This window comes from Convolutriloba macropyga, chromosome 8, assembly GCF_964194025.1.
Source record: "Convolutriloba macropyga chromosome 8, txConMacr16.3, whole genome shotgun sequence".
NCBI classification, from domain to species: Eukaryota; Metazoa; Xenacoelomorpha; order Acoela; family Convolutidae; genus Convolutriloba; species Convolutriloba macropyga.
In genome coordinates, this window is record NC_134475.1 from 14,478,771 (window position 1) to 14,495,196 (window position 16,426).

Consider the following 16,426-nt stretch of genomic DNA (forward strand, 5'->3'; position numbering starts at 1 on the left):
AGGATTCCAAGAAAATGTTACAAAAGCGGGGCTGTCGAAGTTTTCATTTTGCTCATTCACCGTAGTCTTTGCTGTAAGAACTGAATTCTGTTCACTGCGTTTTCGGCTGAAATGATTACAAGGGACAAATGACAGCTTTACAAAACCTTTGATTTCAATATCACCAACAAAAACGTGAACTGTAACTATTTCAGCTTTTCCCCAGAATGGAAAACTTCCGATGATCGTTTTCTGGTCATTGTCGAGCTTTGCTTTTGTTGTCAGCTTTTGAGTAGAGCTCACAAACAACACTTTTATTTGCTCGGTGTTTTGTGGCACATCTCTGTCACACAAAAATCCTTCAATTCGATATTGTTCACTCTCAAAATACATTTGGGCAACTTCGGGCACAATTTTGGGATCGCATTCCATGTTTTCTATTTGGTTGTTGGTAAGTCTGTATATAAACAGCCCAGGTTTTCCTACGTTGCTGTAGTAGACCAAATTGCGAATATTTGAGGTTCGAGATCCAGGCAGCATTGTTGATTGAGCTAAACAGAAGCAAGGAATTTCAGGCTGAAGTAACAGACCGAAAGATTTCATATATAGAGCGAATATGACCGCGCAAAGCGGGAGAAAGTCTGATGAACGCACAAAGGTGTGGGCATAAGAGATTTCCATCCGGCACCTCAGTCTCGATAACAAAATGCGTTGGGTTATGGATTTTCGAGCGGAATAAAAAGCGTTTTAAACTAGGTAGGAGAATTAATTTCCCAAAAATGAGAGAATAACAAAAAACGATATTTTACAATAGAATTCAGAGATTAAGAGGAGAGCTCTGATTGTTAGATCAAGACGGTGATTTGATTTTGAGGATGAAAAAGGCTCAAAAATCAGCTGTATATTAACCTATTATCAGTGCAAGAAAATCAAGATACAAAACTAATCTTAGCACCATGATGTATAGTGGTGGTTGCAAGGTTTACCCAATATGGTTTGCTTCTGAAAATGTCCCAGAAAAGAGCGGCAAGGGATCCCCGAAATAGTATGCATTTACACATCTCTACGAATTCATTCACATCTCCGGTGGTATCATAATCACTCAATACATCATGCTGAGAAGATTTTACGTCAGATAATTTCACTCTAATAATAGTTACTACATTCATCAGTTTGCACCAAAAATTTATTCTAAGCACCTTTTAATGACAATTCTTGTATATAAAATTTGTGACTTGAATCAAGTTGCCCTTGTCTTATTAATCTGGTAATTTGAACTTTCTCTCTAATAAATCTAGCAAAGTTTAAAACTAAAGTTTGACTGAAATTCTAACACCCCCATTACCCCATTAAATATCGAGCGGATTGCGTAGAGTCTGTTTCCATCACAACTGTTCTGACTGTTTTGACCTTCGATAGGGGTAAGGATTTCGTCAAGACGTCGGCTGCCATTTTGTCAGTAGGAACTTAATGAATTGAAATAGTCCCATCTTCTGTCTTGCCCCAAATGAAGTAAAATTTTGCCTCATGTGTTTGCTCCTCTTGTGAATGACTGGGTTTTGGCACAATTTGATACAACTCTGGTAGTCTTCTCCAATTTCAGTTGGATTTTTTTGTTGGATACCAAAATCTTCCAGAAGTTGTCTCAGAAGCAATGCTTCTTGAACTGCTGCTGCCGCCATGCCCTGATATTCTGCTTCTGATAAAGAAAGATCAACTGTGGCCTGGTTCCTGCCATCCTCGTCGAATGCTTGGCCACGTCTGTTGAGTTCGAACTAGTAGCCGGTCGTTGATTATCTTTCGTTCGCATCACCAGACAGTCTGCTTCACTTTCCGTTGCTTTCTGAAGTTTCAAATTCAAGTAAACTGGAGTTCTTGAGGGTTTGCGTTGATCCATTTGAAACCACTCAAGCATTGTCTCTATGTAGCATTCTTGGTCAACTATGACTTCACTCTCTCTTCGTCTGATTTGTAGACCCAGAAAACAGTATAATATCCCCTGTTTTTCATTTTGAATGTTGCATCGAGTGCTTTGTTGATATCAGAGATAACTGTCATGCTTCTTGATGCAACCTTGATGTCATCAACCAAGACCAAAATGAAGGTGTTACACTCTGTTTCTGCTCTCCCAAACAAGCAATGATCGCTCTTGCTTCCGGTGAAACCATGTCTTAGTAAGATGTTTGCAAGCGCCTCATACCAGTTGTTACAAGACTGTTTCAAACCATAAAGTATTCATTCGGTCAACATACTAACTTTCCGTCATCTGCTCCTCGTTTTACAATATTCTTTGGCTGTTCCAAATACAGTTGTTCGTCAAAAAGTTAGTGCAGGAAAGCCGTCCTGACTTCACACTCGCGCATCAAATGGCCCTGCTTCGCCGATAGTTGAAGTAGAATTCTGAAAAGTCTGTGGCCCACATGTAGGCACACAATACTTAAAGTACAATTATTCCCTCTTCCTCATGAAGACGGTGCAATTGAAAACAGTTAATTTACTAATAGACAGCATAGGTTTTATACCTCGCATCAGCTCTACTGGCCATTTTTGCTCCCCTCGTCTCACAAAAAAGTTTCTGATACTTGCTGCGTGAGAAATTGCTGCTCCCTACACCATATTGGGAAGCCCAAAATCAATGATCAAGCACCTTTTGCAATCTCCAGCAGTGTCTGTTTGCACTTCTCAGCCAATCCATTCTGCTGTGATGTCCTTGGTATGGTATTCTCCTTCTAAGCAGCATATCTTGAACTGATCTGAAAAAAACTGCTTCGCATCGCCTTGCCTTAGCTTCGTTGGCGTACCACATTGAGAACAAACTTTTTCTGTCTGCGCAGTGGCTTACTCTTTGCATTACGCAAGTCCACAAACAAAAACTTCCTGTAATGGTCTGCAAACACAATCCAGAACCGGAACCCTGACTGTGACTCTACTCTGCATATCCCATCATGTCTGTGAACACCCTCTCCAGCTTCTCTTCCGCTTGGGTCTCTGCCACTTTTTGTACTGAAGTCTTTGTGATCTTGGCCGACGCGCGTAAATCGCATACATCATCGACTTCCCCCATTGTCTCTGGTGCAATCTTGAACACAAGCGCTTCATTGTATTGACCCAGTCGCCTGTGCCACTTTCTTACTCTGTCAAGTTTCACTCAGTTCGAACTCAACTTGATTTTTGTAGCGCTGCAGTGTAAGCAAATCAAATTGTTTTCTTGTGTTAGTTTTACCCGAGTTCCCTTCAGGAGTTGCACGCAGCTATTTTGTTCTCGAAAGTGATCTATGTCCCCACTTCGTGCATCTTGAGACTGATAGGAGGTTTGAGGAATAATCCGGCACATACAAAACATTCTCGAGTTGGCATGGGATTTCCCCTTTGTGAGATGTTTCGCTGATGCTCACACAGCCTCGGCTCACAAATCGGCAACTTTCTCCGTTGGATTTCTGACCAATAAATGAATGGGCGCAAAGTCCAGAATGCGTCGATGATTGTTACTATATAACTGTACATCCATTGTCGATTAGCATGTCTCCTTTCTTACACAGGGTAGAGCTGCACATTATTCCTCATCTGGTGTAGCCAATGTTGGACCCATTACCAGCGACTCATGTCTGCAGCTATCACTTCTACCCCCCTTGGTTCATTGCGCTGTCTCCTTCCTTTTGCAGTCGTTGGCAAAGTGATCCAGGGGTTCCAGACACAAAGCCGTTTCCTCTTTTGGATCCCTACTTGAAGTTACGCTTCACCGCCAGTGCCACTGAACTACCTTAACTCTTGTGTCTCTGTACTATACCCTAATGGAGGTTCTGCAGCTTATTCTTCAACTCTGTAACGTTCGTTGCCAGGTTAAAGCCTTCCTGTATAACAGAACTTTCAAACATCATTGACAGATCATTGTGGACCAAGGCGGTGAAGAGGGTCTCTGAGACTGCTTCCCCTGCTTCTTGTTCCCTTTTAAGCAACTCTTGTCCTCTTATGAAAAAGCTGTCCAAAAAAAGCTGTCAGTACCAGATGGCACCACACAATTCTTGTTTTCTCATTGATGTCAGCAACTTCCTTCTCATATGCATCCTCCAGCACATTGTGATTCTTCCTCTCATTGTTGATTGCCGCATTGAATGGTGCTGCAGGCTCAATGGGTTGCTCCTCTGTCCCAGGTAGTGATTTGTAGAGACCAATCGTCTGCATCGTTGCCACAATTTTTTTGCTCCGGATTGGAAAATCCTGTGCTTTTTCCTGTATAGGTCAGCAGTTTTACTGTGTTTTGATTCCTTGTAGTTTGAGCAGGCAAAACAGTTGTGAAAAGGGCAGTTAAGGAACAGAAAAGAATTATGACTGTCAAGAACAAGGATGTTTTGTTTTAGAAATTAATTTTAAGATTTAAAAAATTGCTGGGCCCATAACATGTTGAATTATGGATTTTTGTATGGAGTGCATTAAAAAGTCTTTTTTAAACCAAAAAGGGGAACTAATTTCTCAAAAATGAGAAAACTGGTGTTCTACGGATATTAGAGATTTAGATGAACGATCTGATTGTTAGATCAAGATATTGGACCAAGATGGGGATGAAAAAATGCTCAAAAATCAGCTGTATATATACGCATTAGCAATGCAAAAAATTCAAGAGAAACACTAGTCTTAGAACCTAACCAAGATGAAGATTAGATTTCGGGGATGAAAAAAGCTCACAAATCAGTTGTATATATACTAAGGTCAACATACAAAATTAATTTTATAGTGAGGGTCGCAAGGGATACCCAATATGGATTGATCCTCCAAATTTGCTAGAAACCAGTCGCAGGGGATACCATAAATAGTATGCATTTACACTTTTCTAAGACTTCGTTCAAATTTATGGTCCTATCACAATCAATCAATACATGCTTGGAAGATCTTGCATCCAATAATCTCACTCTAATCATAGATATCTAGATTCATCAGTTTGAACCGAATACTCATTCTAAGCAACGTTTACTGACGATTCTTTAATATAAGTTTCATGAGTTGAATCAATTTGCCGTTGTCCTATAAATCTGGTAGGTTAAATTGTCATTCCAATAATTCTAACTAAGTTTAAGACTATGGTTTGATCGAAATTCTAATCAAATGAATATCGTAATCATATTAATTTTTTGTTAAATAACTATTGTTTTAATTTTTTTCGAGGTAAAAAAATGCGAGTAAATTGTAAAAAGTTTTTAATATAGGTACTATTTGCATCAGCTTTAGAGTGCCAAATATAATTTCAAAATACTAAATTTTAAAAGTTTTACACCAAGCAAGCTGTAACTTCTACTGAGGAAAGATGATATTTTGATGATGACAAACAAATTTGTCCAGTGCTCAAGTCATGACGTAACGATTGAACTTAAGAATAATTAAGACCAACTCAGAAGTCAAAGCATTATGCTGGAAGATTTTGTCCACAATGTTACAATTTTTCCTAATGTGGCCTCCAACCTAAAAGTTACTACAAAATATTGGTGAATCATTTGCAGGTACAATTTTACACAAGCTGACTTTCGTGTCATGTCTTAGTTAACCCGACTTAACACTTAAAAAACGATTAGTTATCAGATTATATTTCAAGTCTTCATGATTTTCGTTCTGAATTTTGAAATAATACTTCTGAACAATGTTTTTATCTGTTTCCATCAAAATTTTGGAAAAGGTCTTGCGGCTTTCAGGGACGATTCTCTTTTTGGAGGACGCTCAGCTTTTAAATCCCAGGGAAAGTTCGGGATTATCATTAGAATTGTTACCACCGCTTCCGAACTAATGACATTTGAAACGTTTTTCGCGATTATTATGTAGAAAAATTTTCCCAATTATAATTCATTTAGCAAAAAAATATCGATTTCCTCTAGTAGCTTTCAGAGAAACGGCTTTGCAATTATCAAAACATTGACTTATGAATTAGCTCTTAAGGAGCGTTTAATGACTTATGATTGAGCGAAAAGTTCGAAACTGACATATATTTTACTGCCTCAGACGGCTGTTAGTAGTTATGTTATTTACTGGGAATTTAACGGGGAGTGGACAAAAAAGTGTTACTGCGAATTTACGAGATGGGACTTTTGTCCCACCCCGTGAAACTCCCAGTAACATTTTTTGTCCCACCGCGTGAAACTCCCAGTAACACTATTTTGTCCCACCCCGTGAAGTTCCCAGGAACACTTTTTTGTCCCACCCCTGAAATTCCCAGTAACGCTTTTTTGTCCCACCCCGTTAAATTCCCAGTTACACTTTTTTGTCCCACACCGTGAAGTTCCCAGTAACGCTTTTTTGTCACACCCCGTGAAATTCCCAGTAACGCATTTTTGTCCCACCCCGTCAAAACGATTACGAAAAGCTGAAGCTTACAGTTTGTCAGCACAGAAGGACTCTGGAATGAATCTTATCTGCAGTTGTCAGCATAAAAAAGAAACATATAAAACTGTAAAAAAAACGTAATGGATTGATAACGAGAACTTCTTCCATCAAGTAAATTCTCATTAATTGAGGAAAACTTCTTGGGAAACGGTAACTGTTAATAAATTCAAAATTGTTACAAACATGAAGCCCATTTTGAACAGGCATGATTTGAAGGAGATACACGAAATTTTTCTATTGTTAGAAGACACTTATTCGGAAAAACCTAACCGTTTGAAGTACTTTCTTGCAACGAGTAAATTTTTCAGTCAAAACGATGAGTTTGAACACGAAATAGCTCTCAAATTAAAACCTTATGGTGGTATGATTGGAATAGATAACTCTTCATGGGACAAACACTTGAAAAATCGAAAAATTCTTCGGTTGCACGCAATTCTGCATGACGCAGGAGGTTTTATAGAGGAGATCCGCAATGAAGGGCCAGATTACTCCTACATGCTTCCTTTCAAACTGAAAAGCTGTTTCAGTGGTCACGTGACTGGTATTTTATTTTGTCTTTATCTAAAATATTTTCACTCAGTTATTTTTCAGTTATTGCTATGTTAAGTCAGAAATCAGTTGTATTGGACATTGAAGGATTCCGTTATTAAAAAAAATAAATTCTTTATCAAAGAACTTTCTATCTGTACCGAAGAGTACAACGATTGCCTTCTTTTCGGACCACCTACGAAGTTTGTTCATTTGTCTATTCAAGAAAAAAAATCTTTCAGTTGGCTTACACGAAACCTTCATGGTACTTACTGGGACGCCGGCGATTATCCATACATATACTTAACTCAAATTCTTAAAAGTGTTATTTTGAGGAACCCAAAAGCTATTTATTACGCTAAAGGAAACGAAAAATCTAACATTTTAGCGGAACTTCTTGAACTTCCGGTGGTGAATTTAGACACGCTGAGCTGTCCTTGCATTTAGAGCAGTACTTTGTCTTCTGCTTTGTTGGCTACAAACAAAAATACTGCTTTGTTGGCTACAAAACATTGTGCTAGAGAAAAAGCAAAAATCTATTTTGATTGGTTAATCAATGAGAGAGGTGTTGACGAAGCTGGAAGCACCCCTATCCGAGAATTCTACAATCTACGCTTGGATAACCCCGACTGGATCTCTTAATGTATCTATTTTGAATGAGGAAAAGATAAAATCAGGCAAACAACTGATACAACGAAAAGTCAGCATACTGCTCACAGAGGAGGAAGTTAAATCGTTCACCCACTCGATTTACTATTTAGAGACCTTTATTAACTGGCAAAAACAAAATGCAAAAGGCAAAGCCCGGAGGACAAGTTTCTCGTAACAACCAAGTACGGAGACCGAGGAATCCCGTTCTGAAACTACTGAATAAAAGAAGTACGTTACTTCCACCACCTTTACAGAACTTGGTAAAAAGAGGGAGAGTTGACAAAATTATAAACTTTAATAGAACGGGCAAATCTTGATGAATGTTTCTTAGTTCAATTGAAAGATATGTACACCAATTTAATCTGCTACGAATTGTTCTATGTGAAGAATTAACTTTTTAATCATTTTTTCTTATGTAAAAACAAATGACACCAATTGAGCGAGTTGATTTGAACAATCAGCCATCCTTTGAAAAAGAAAGTAGTGGTAAATCTTCCTGGAAGTTTTGCAACAAAACCGCTCTACCTCGTCCTGAAGTTGTTTTTTGTTGTTCAAATGTTTGTCATCTTGTTGCTAATGTCCTTATGCATTTTAAAGTTAACTGTACTGAAACCGAATTGTGAAGAACCTTCAGTTTGGATTTCAATACTTTCAAGCTTAGTTGGTTATATCTTACCTAACTCAAGACTGTGAATAAAATAATATCAACAGAGAGCAGAGTGTTTATGGCCATTGTCGGTCCATCTGACTGCGGAAAAACAGAACTGATTTTCAGAAGGCTCAGGGGATCAACCTTTTATCCGAGGTTTAAAAAAGTTCTGTATTTGTACAAAGAGATGCATCCAATTTCCTCTGAAAGGGAGCGAGATCTTGGAATTGAATTCAAAAAATTCAAAAACTTAGAATTTTTTCGAGACATTAAACAGTGTCTTCTGATATTCGATGATTCTTGTGACGAAATCTTCAACTACAAGGAATTCGTTAAAATAGCCACTGCTGGACGACATGAAAACATTGATGTAATTTATGTTAGACACAACCTGTATCAACAAAGCAAATGGTCTCGAACAATTGATCTGAACACAACTCATATCATTTTGTTCAAATCTCCTCGTGACATTCAGCAGGTTGCGTTCTTAGGTAAACTATTGAATCTACTTCATTTTTTAAGAGACTCTTATCGGAAAGCAACAGAAAACATGTTCGGCCATTTACTCATTGATCTCGATCCTAAGACTTCTGATTGTCTTCGGTATTGTTCGAACATTACAAAACCAGGTCCGACAATATTTTTTTTCCGACTGATAAATTTGAAACAACCAAATTAACAAATGAAAGAGAAAAACGTTTGTATACTGAAACAAATGCTTCAATTATCAACCCCGGAGTTAATACAGTTTCTCCGTAATGCAGAAAGCAGTGTTCTTCTCGTTTTATGTGAATGCTTTTATAATGTGCACAAAGGAAACGTAAAAGTCAAATTAAAAGATCTGGACAAGTACGAGAAACTTTTCAGGTCTGTTTTGAAAAAGAACACCTCCTTAGAAAAAAGACGAGCTCTCTTTCTAACTAAATCAGAACTGTACAACTCATTATTGTTTGAACTAATACAACTCATTATTCGATTTTGTTTTGTACATATAAGTTAACGGTCGAAAATGTCAGCGGCTGAAGAATTCCTAAACACTGGTACATGAAACAACAACCATATTCAAATCAAACTTTGACCAATTCTGAGGTTCAGCACAGGGGAGCACAATTCTCATTACTTAACCGACTAAGACCCACAAAACAAAATGAAGAAGAAATATCAGAAGTCAAACATAAAGAAAATCCAGAGACCGAAACTGAAAGAAAACAACAAAGGGCAAACAATGTATTGAAATCTTTATTAGTATTATCTTCTTCAAAATACAAGCGCTGTGAGAAGATAATAGATTTTATAAAAAAGTCTGATAATGTCTTCATTGATAATAATCAAACGCTGAACCTCGACGGTACTCCAACGTCCGTTTCTGTGGTCTCTTTTCTGTATAACCTGCAGCAACCTACAAAAAAACTTAGCAACTCTGATTATTACAAACTTTTGGAAGCATTGAAATTGACAGGAGAGGAAGTCATTAATAGCAATGCCAAAGCTGCGATTCGGAAAAATTATCCAAAACCAGTCTCGCGCCCAAGGCGGAAGAACAAAAAGACAGCAAAGTCAGCAGACAATGCTAAACGGAAACGGACATCGTCGAAACCCTTTGCAACAGCAAGCACAAGTTTACGCACGGAAGAGAGCGATAAAATCTCGGATGGAAAAGAAGGATTCCAGGCCCCTGTTGAGAAGAGAAGACAAGAAGAAAAAAGAGAGTGGGAGTCTTACGATGAGTGAGCAAAAAACGTTGGAATCGTAACATACAAAGGGCCCTGCTGCACATGGAAGCGTTCGAAATTTGCAAAAAGAGTCAAATATTGAACTAGAAAAAGTTAAATTTTTCCTGGCGAAAAAAAATGCTCATACAAAGCACAAAAAATATCGACATCTTTTCCTCGGATATAAGTTATTGCTTACGATCTGAATGAAATTTGGTCTCTCGACTTAGCTCACGTTGACAAATTAGCACAACACAACAGAGACGTAAAATATCTTCTGGTGGCAGTAGACTGTCTGTCACGATATCTTCGTGTTGAACCTCTGAAATCAAAGTACACTACTGAAACAGCGCAAGCGTTTTTACGGATGATCAAGAAAAAACAGCCACAAATGGTATGGGTGGATGCCGGGACAGAGTCCAAAGGATCGTTTCAAAAACTATGCGAAAACAAAAAAATAAAATTATATAAAACCATCAGCAAAAAAAGTCTGCTTTCGCAGAGAGGAACATACGATCCTTAAAGAAACTTATATACAAAAACTTGGAAGACAAATGGAGCTACTCTTATTTTGATCAACTTCAGAGCTTCGTGCAAACAATTACTTCAAGGGTCAACAGAGTCACAAAGTTAGCTCCAAATAAAGTAACGAAAAGGACGTTCCGTTTTTGCTGTCATTATCCGTTAATGCATCTGCAAATTTAGTTCGTCTCCCCAAATTCTGCGTAGGAGACTTTGTCAGAGTATCAGAAGCTGATATTCCTTTCAGAAATGGTTATAAACAAACATTCACCAAGGAAGTTTTCGAAATATTCGATATTCCCACGCGAAACCCACCAGCATACAATTTAAAAGACACAAGGCAATACCCGGTGCTAGGAAAATTTTATGAGTTGGAATTAGTGAAAGTTGTTGATAACAGCAGCGAGACCACAAAACATGAATGAGGTCACAGTGCATGTGGTTTCTTCAGCTTCAATGAATATTTTTCCCGAAAACACTCTGGCGAATTTCACAAATTATTTCAGTGAAGAAGTTAACTTAGAGGGTGATTGGAGAGTGGCTCTAAGTGAAACTATTTTTCCATCAAGACTAATAAATCAAGTCAACACTAAACACGTCACAAAGTTCAGAGGGATTCAAACTTCATGATAAAGTATTTTACCCGGCGCAGTCTCAAAACCTTATAACGGAGAACGAGCTTTAATAAGTGTTGGTTCATATTAGAACACCTCATGAAATCATTTTTGAAATCAGCGACGCGTATTACCAATTTCGATCACCAATTTGATAAGGTATCTGGAATTTTGTTTTTGTTCTTCGGTAAAAACGAAGGAATAACATTCTCAGATGAAGAGATCCCAAGTATTTTAGGGTTCAAGGGAATGAGGGAGGGCTCTGGAGTACATATCGGATACAAAATGTTGTCACCATTTCAAAATTTTTTCTATTGGTGATGATGAAGCACATACGTTTGTTGGTGAATTTCCATTCGACCTTCTTGCTGGTGAACAGTCAATTTTTGTGTAACTGGACATCAATGAGTATCAGTACGTTGGAGATACAAAAGCGCCATTGATTCGCATCATTGATTCAAAACAACGATTGAAAAACGGTAGCTTGTGCGAAATTGAACCGACACATAGAATTGTTTTCAGTAACCTAGAGTACAAAAAACTGTTAACAAAAATGTCTGAAACGATACAAGTTTAGCTAGGAAAAGAATTCGGAAAACTCGTTCCTTTCACAGGAACAGGGAAAGTTATTTTGACACTCATTTTCAAAAAACTTGACTGAATGGAGGCTTATTATCATCAGCAGTACTTATCACCTTGTTTTTTTGGACACTACCAACAGCGGGGAAGTGGATTTGGGGCTCTTGCAGCTGGAATAGGGAGAGCTGCTCTTCCTATAGCCAGAAAATTTATCTGCCCTGTTGCTAGAAAATTTGGACGTGAACTGATAGTTCAGGCCGCTCCAGAAATGTTAGAGGTTGTTACAAAGAAAAAATCTCCGAAAACAGCTGCAAAAGCTACTCTTAAACAGACAATTAAAAAACAACTAGGTGGCTCCAAATTGCAAACCCGAAAAAAAAAGAAAACGATTACCAAAACCACGACAAATCATTAACAAAAAGTCTCTTGTAGTAAGAAGTCGGTCGAGCTTCTTCTCAAAAGTTAAAAATGAATACTAATTTATTACCAGCCGAAACGACGCATACAATGTTGGGCCTATTTGAAAAACAAACTCTTTCGGTAACTTTTGAGAATGCTTTTACGCAAAAAATAGGCCCCTCGTACTCTCCAGATGGCACAATGCTTGAATTCGAAGTAGTGGACGACCGAAACAATTTTATCGATCTACAAAAATTTCTTCTAGAGATCAGGTGTAAAGTTACCCGGCCCAATGACGCGGATTTGAGGACGGGAGCTGATGCCGCAAACACAGATGCACCGTATTTTAGTAACAATGCGTTGCTTTCTTTGTTTACAGACTGCGCTGTTTCTGCAAATTGAGTAAAAATTTCCAACACTAACGGGAATTACGAACATAAGGCTTCTATAGAGACGGAATTTTCTTCAGGTAAAACTGCAAAAAACACATGGTTAATTTGTCAAGGTTACTATCACGAAGATGAGCCTGCGAAGATTGATGGGGCAGATGGTCTCGCTGACAACGTGAGGGCAAGAAAAGCTCTTGTAGCTAAATCTCAAGAAGCAAATTTGTTAGGAAAACCAGCTAGTGATAGCTTAACTTGTGACAAACACCTGATCGGTGGTGTGACTTTGCGAATATCTTATCGCAGATCTAACAATTTTTTCGTTTTTATTTCGGAGTCCAATAAACATTATAAGGTAAAATTAAAAGAAGCCAACCTTTATATGAGAAAAACGACAGTAACCGATCCTGTTCTCACAGAAATTGAGAGAACACTTAAAAAACACCTGCTGTTTACCGTTACACTGAAGTTTTACCTCGAACATTTCACGCTATAACTGGTGTTCACAGCTGGCGTCAAGAAAATGTGTTCTCAAAAGAACCCATCAGGAGAATGATTTTTGCTATGACATCAAATCAAGCTTTCCTGGGCACTAACAGAACAACGCCATTTCATTATCAGAAATTCGGTCTTAATCAAGTAGTCATTTATCGCAATGGTCTTCCAAAAGTGGGAACACCGATTTCAACACTAACAAACCAGCGATTATATTTTCACACATTAGAACCTCTCGATTTTTTGGATAAGGGAGGACATGGGATACCCCTCGACAAATATCCAAATCATTTTATAATGGCTTTTGATTTAACATCAAAACAAGAGGCGTCACACGATTTTATTAATCCAGAGCTTACCAATTGCTCAATATCTGTTGAACTTTTTTTGAACGGGCTCTCAAATATAAGTTTGAAATTTTTTTAGGAGAAAGAAGCTCTAATTTTTACGTTACGAGTGACAGAAAAGTTACGAAGAACACACTCATCAGCTACCCTACCATTGGATAACACACAAATTAACGATTATATTCAACGGTGCAAGCACTTGAAAAACAATTTTGTTGGGGTTTTTGCTGCTAATACTTTCCCAAAGCTTTCGAAAAACAGTTTCATGATCATGAACGCTTCAGCTGTGAACTCTATTGGGACCCACTGGCTGCTAATTGCTAATCACGCTAACATTATATACTTCGCTGATCCGTTGGGAATAGCTCTTGAAAACTACTCAATCGTTTATCAAAGAATGCTGACAATCTATAACAGAGTGATACAGATTTTTAGGCTAATGCCTGTCCAAAAAGAAAACTCAAACTTTTGTGCTTTTTGTATATATATTGCTCATGTATTGTTTTTAAATTATCCGTATATTTCTAAAATGAATGACAATGATCTAAATCGGTTTGCTAAACATGTTATGAAGAATTTCTCATTTTTTTGCAAAACAAGAAAATTATTTGTATTTGAATTTCTAGTTTGAATTTCAAGGTGTAGTTTTTGTATCAAGCACAAATTTTACAAAATTTACAAAATTTACATCATTATTCATTTTCAGAGAACCATAACCACTGTTCATTATGTCAAAAATTTCAGCAAATTCAGCATAGTACACACACCTTTATACAATCTAGAAAAACGAATAAGTGTTTCATTAGGCAACAATTCAGTTTGTGTCTGAACGCTTCGATTGATGTTGTAACAAATTGCGGGTAACTTTTTTTTCCGTTTCGAATTTGAGCTTCCAGTTGTGTATTTGTTGTTGTACTCAACTTCTTGTAGTAGCTTTTCAATTATATCGCCGGCGTAAACCAAGTTTTTTTGAACCGTAGAAGAGGTTGTTGAAGCAGGTATATAAACATGGAACAGTATAAAAATCTTCTATTGGGTTCTTACAAACTTTTGCGGGAATATCGTCAAAAGTAGACAAAACGTGGAAATGCTGGTTGGCAATAGTACAAAAATCATCATTAAAATGAATGGAGTGAGCATAGTTCGTAATGGTTGTGGTATTATTGGTAAACTCAAGTTCAGTATTTGTTATAAAAAAGCGAAATTGTTTGTGATGTACTCGGAAATAGTCAGGTGAACGTTCAAACATAGCCTCAACCATTGTAGCTTCGTTCACAAAAATAATATTAAAAGTACCAAATTGTCTGTTTTATTTTTCCAGGCTCAATGACGCATCGTCTTGTTTTCGCAAAAAAATCCGGCCTTCTAATTTTTCTGTAGAAAATCTTCGTTTCCGACCTTTTTTCTCAGCGGCTGCCTCGCTGTTTTCAGAATTAGTCGATTGAAGCTGCTGCAAAATTTTGTTGTAATGTACCGTCAACTGTTCAGGCTCTAGTATTGAAAGAGTTAACTTCTGATTGAGATTGAAATTGTCACAATCATTTCGTCTCTTGAACAGAATAATTGTCACGTAGGTTCCAGTTTTTTCATAGGTTTTTACATTGGCCACGACAGCTCTTTTCTCTGAATTAGAGACTTCGTGAAAATAGTCATAGTATTCGCTATCTTTCTCATTTATGCTTTTCATATCCATTTTTTCTGTATTCAAAGAACTAACTTAGGGTTAATTTGTTCAACTGTCAGGGTAAGAATCGAATCAGATAATGAGTTGAAACGCGATTTCGTCAAGCGATTACTACATGTTACATAAAGCAGAATAACCATTTCTTTTGCGGTTCTCAACTACATGTGTATATAATTAAGTCCCAAGAACGGTGTTTTAGCGTACAGACTCGAAACAAGTAATATTGAGGTCTTCCTTTCGTATACTATCAATAAAAGCTGCAAGGTGTTTGTATGTTTGTTTGTGTGTGTGTGATCTTGTGCTCTAGTGGTAGTTTTAAATTATTTTTAATGTGTGATTCTTATCAGGTGTTCAAAGTCAAAAACGAACCTTTTATTTATGTTCTTGCTTTAGAGCAGTTTAACTAACACCACATGCGTTTCACATGTGCTATTAAAAACTTCAAAGTTAGGTAGATGAGATCACCGCTCTTACAAATGTAAAGCCGGAAACCGCCAGAGTATCACCGAACAAGGTTTTAATATCAATTAAAGTGAAACTATGTGTGTTTAACGTGGGGTAGAGAGAAGTTCAAAGTTAAGTACATGAAAGTTGTCTCGGTATTAAAAACAAAGTTTTATTGCAAGTCTAACTAATGAAACCTACAGCTGCAAATAAAAAACACATTTCAAGACAACCCCTTCTCTCTCTCTCTCTCTCTCCCTCTTTATAATTTCTTCATTTGATCATTTCCTATAATTTTATCTGCACCACAAAGTATTTGATAAATTTTGGCAAGAAAGAAATAAAGAACAATGTCGCCAATTGTAATTATTTTGAAGGAAGAACAAAGCTCCAACAAGCGAACTATTGCTTATGAAACATTTAAAAAAGAGTCCGTGGTGATACTTCAGCAGGAGTTTTCGCTGAACGAATGGATAACAGTTAATCACATGACTCTGCCTGTTGTCATCTTTGACTATGTGCAGTCATTCCGTTTCGAAAAAGACCTCATGAAAGGACATCAATACACGCTCGATTTTGTGACCAGTTATATTAGAGAGTTCAATTTTGATCCTCAAGTACTCAATCAAAACGTTAGAAAATTTTTATACGATTACGATCTGAAAAAAATTGCGCTCTATGAAAATCAAGAAGGGTATTGGAGAGACCTGGAACTCATCGAGAACCTCTGGAAACTGCAAAGTATTGAAAGCCCTGAACATCTATTTTCGAGAGTTATCGGCCAACACCAATTCCTCCATCGAAAAGCGTGGAACCTGTGGAACCAGACTCAAGTACCCAAGCTACTCCTGCCGTTGCTTTGTGCTATGCACCAAAGAAGTGAAAACTTTAAACAATTAACACGAGTTGTCACAAAATACAAACTTGAAAAAAAAACGAATTTCGTGTTGCAAAACGATTTAAATTTTTCCACACTGCTCGTATTGATTTAATACTTTGGGTACATTGACGTCAATTTTTACAGTTTCTTTGTTGTCTTTAGCATACTGAATGGATTTTGGGTGAGAAAAT

At 37.4% G+C, this 16,426-nt stretch overlaps 1 protein-coding gene across 7 annotated transcripts in view; it reads right to left on the bottom strand.

The window, feature by feature from the left end:
* Positions 1–16,426, bottom strand: part of LOC142344496 (mucin-like protein) — a 68,701-nt gene that overhangs the window by 42,679 nt on the left and 9,596 nt on the right. For 6 of the 7 annotated variants that reach the window (XM_075396175.1, XM_075396172.1, XM_075396171.1 and 3 more), the window contains exon 3: positions 147–530. The exons of the other annotated variant lie outside the window; for it this stretch is intronic. In XM_075396175.1, the coding sequence (XP_075252290.1) occupies positions 147–530 (384 nt within the window). The remainder of the gene's footprint in view (positions 1–146; positions 531–16,426) is intronic. 7 annotated transcript variants of the gene reach the window in all.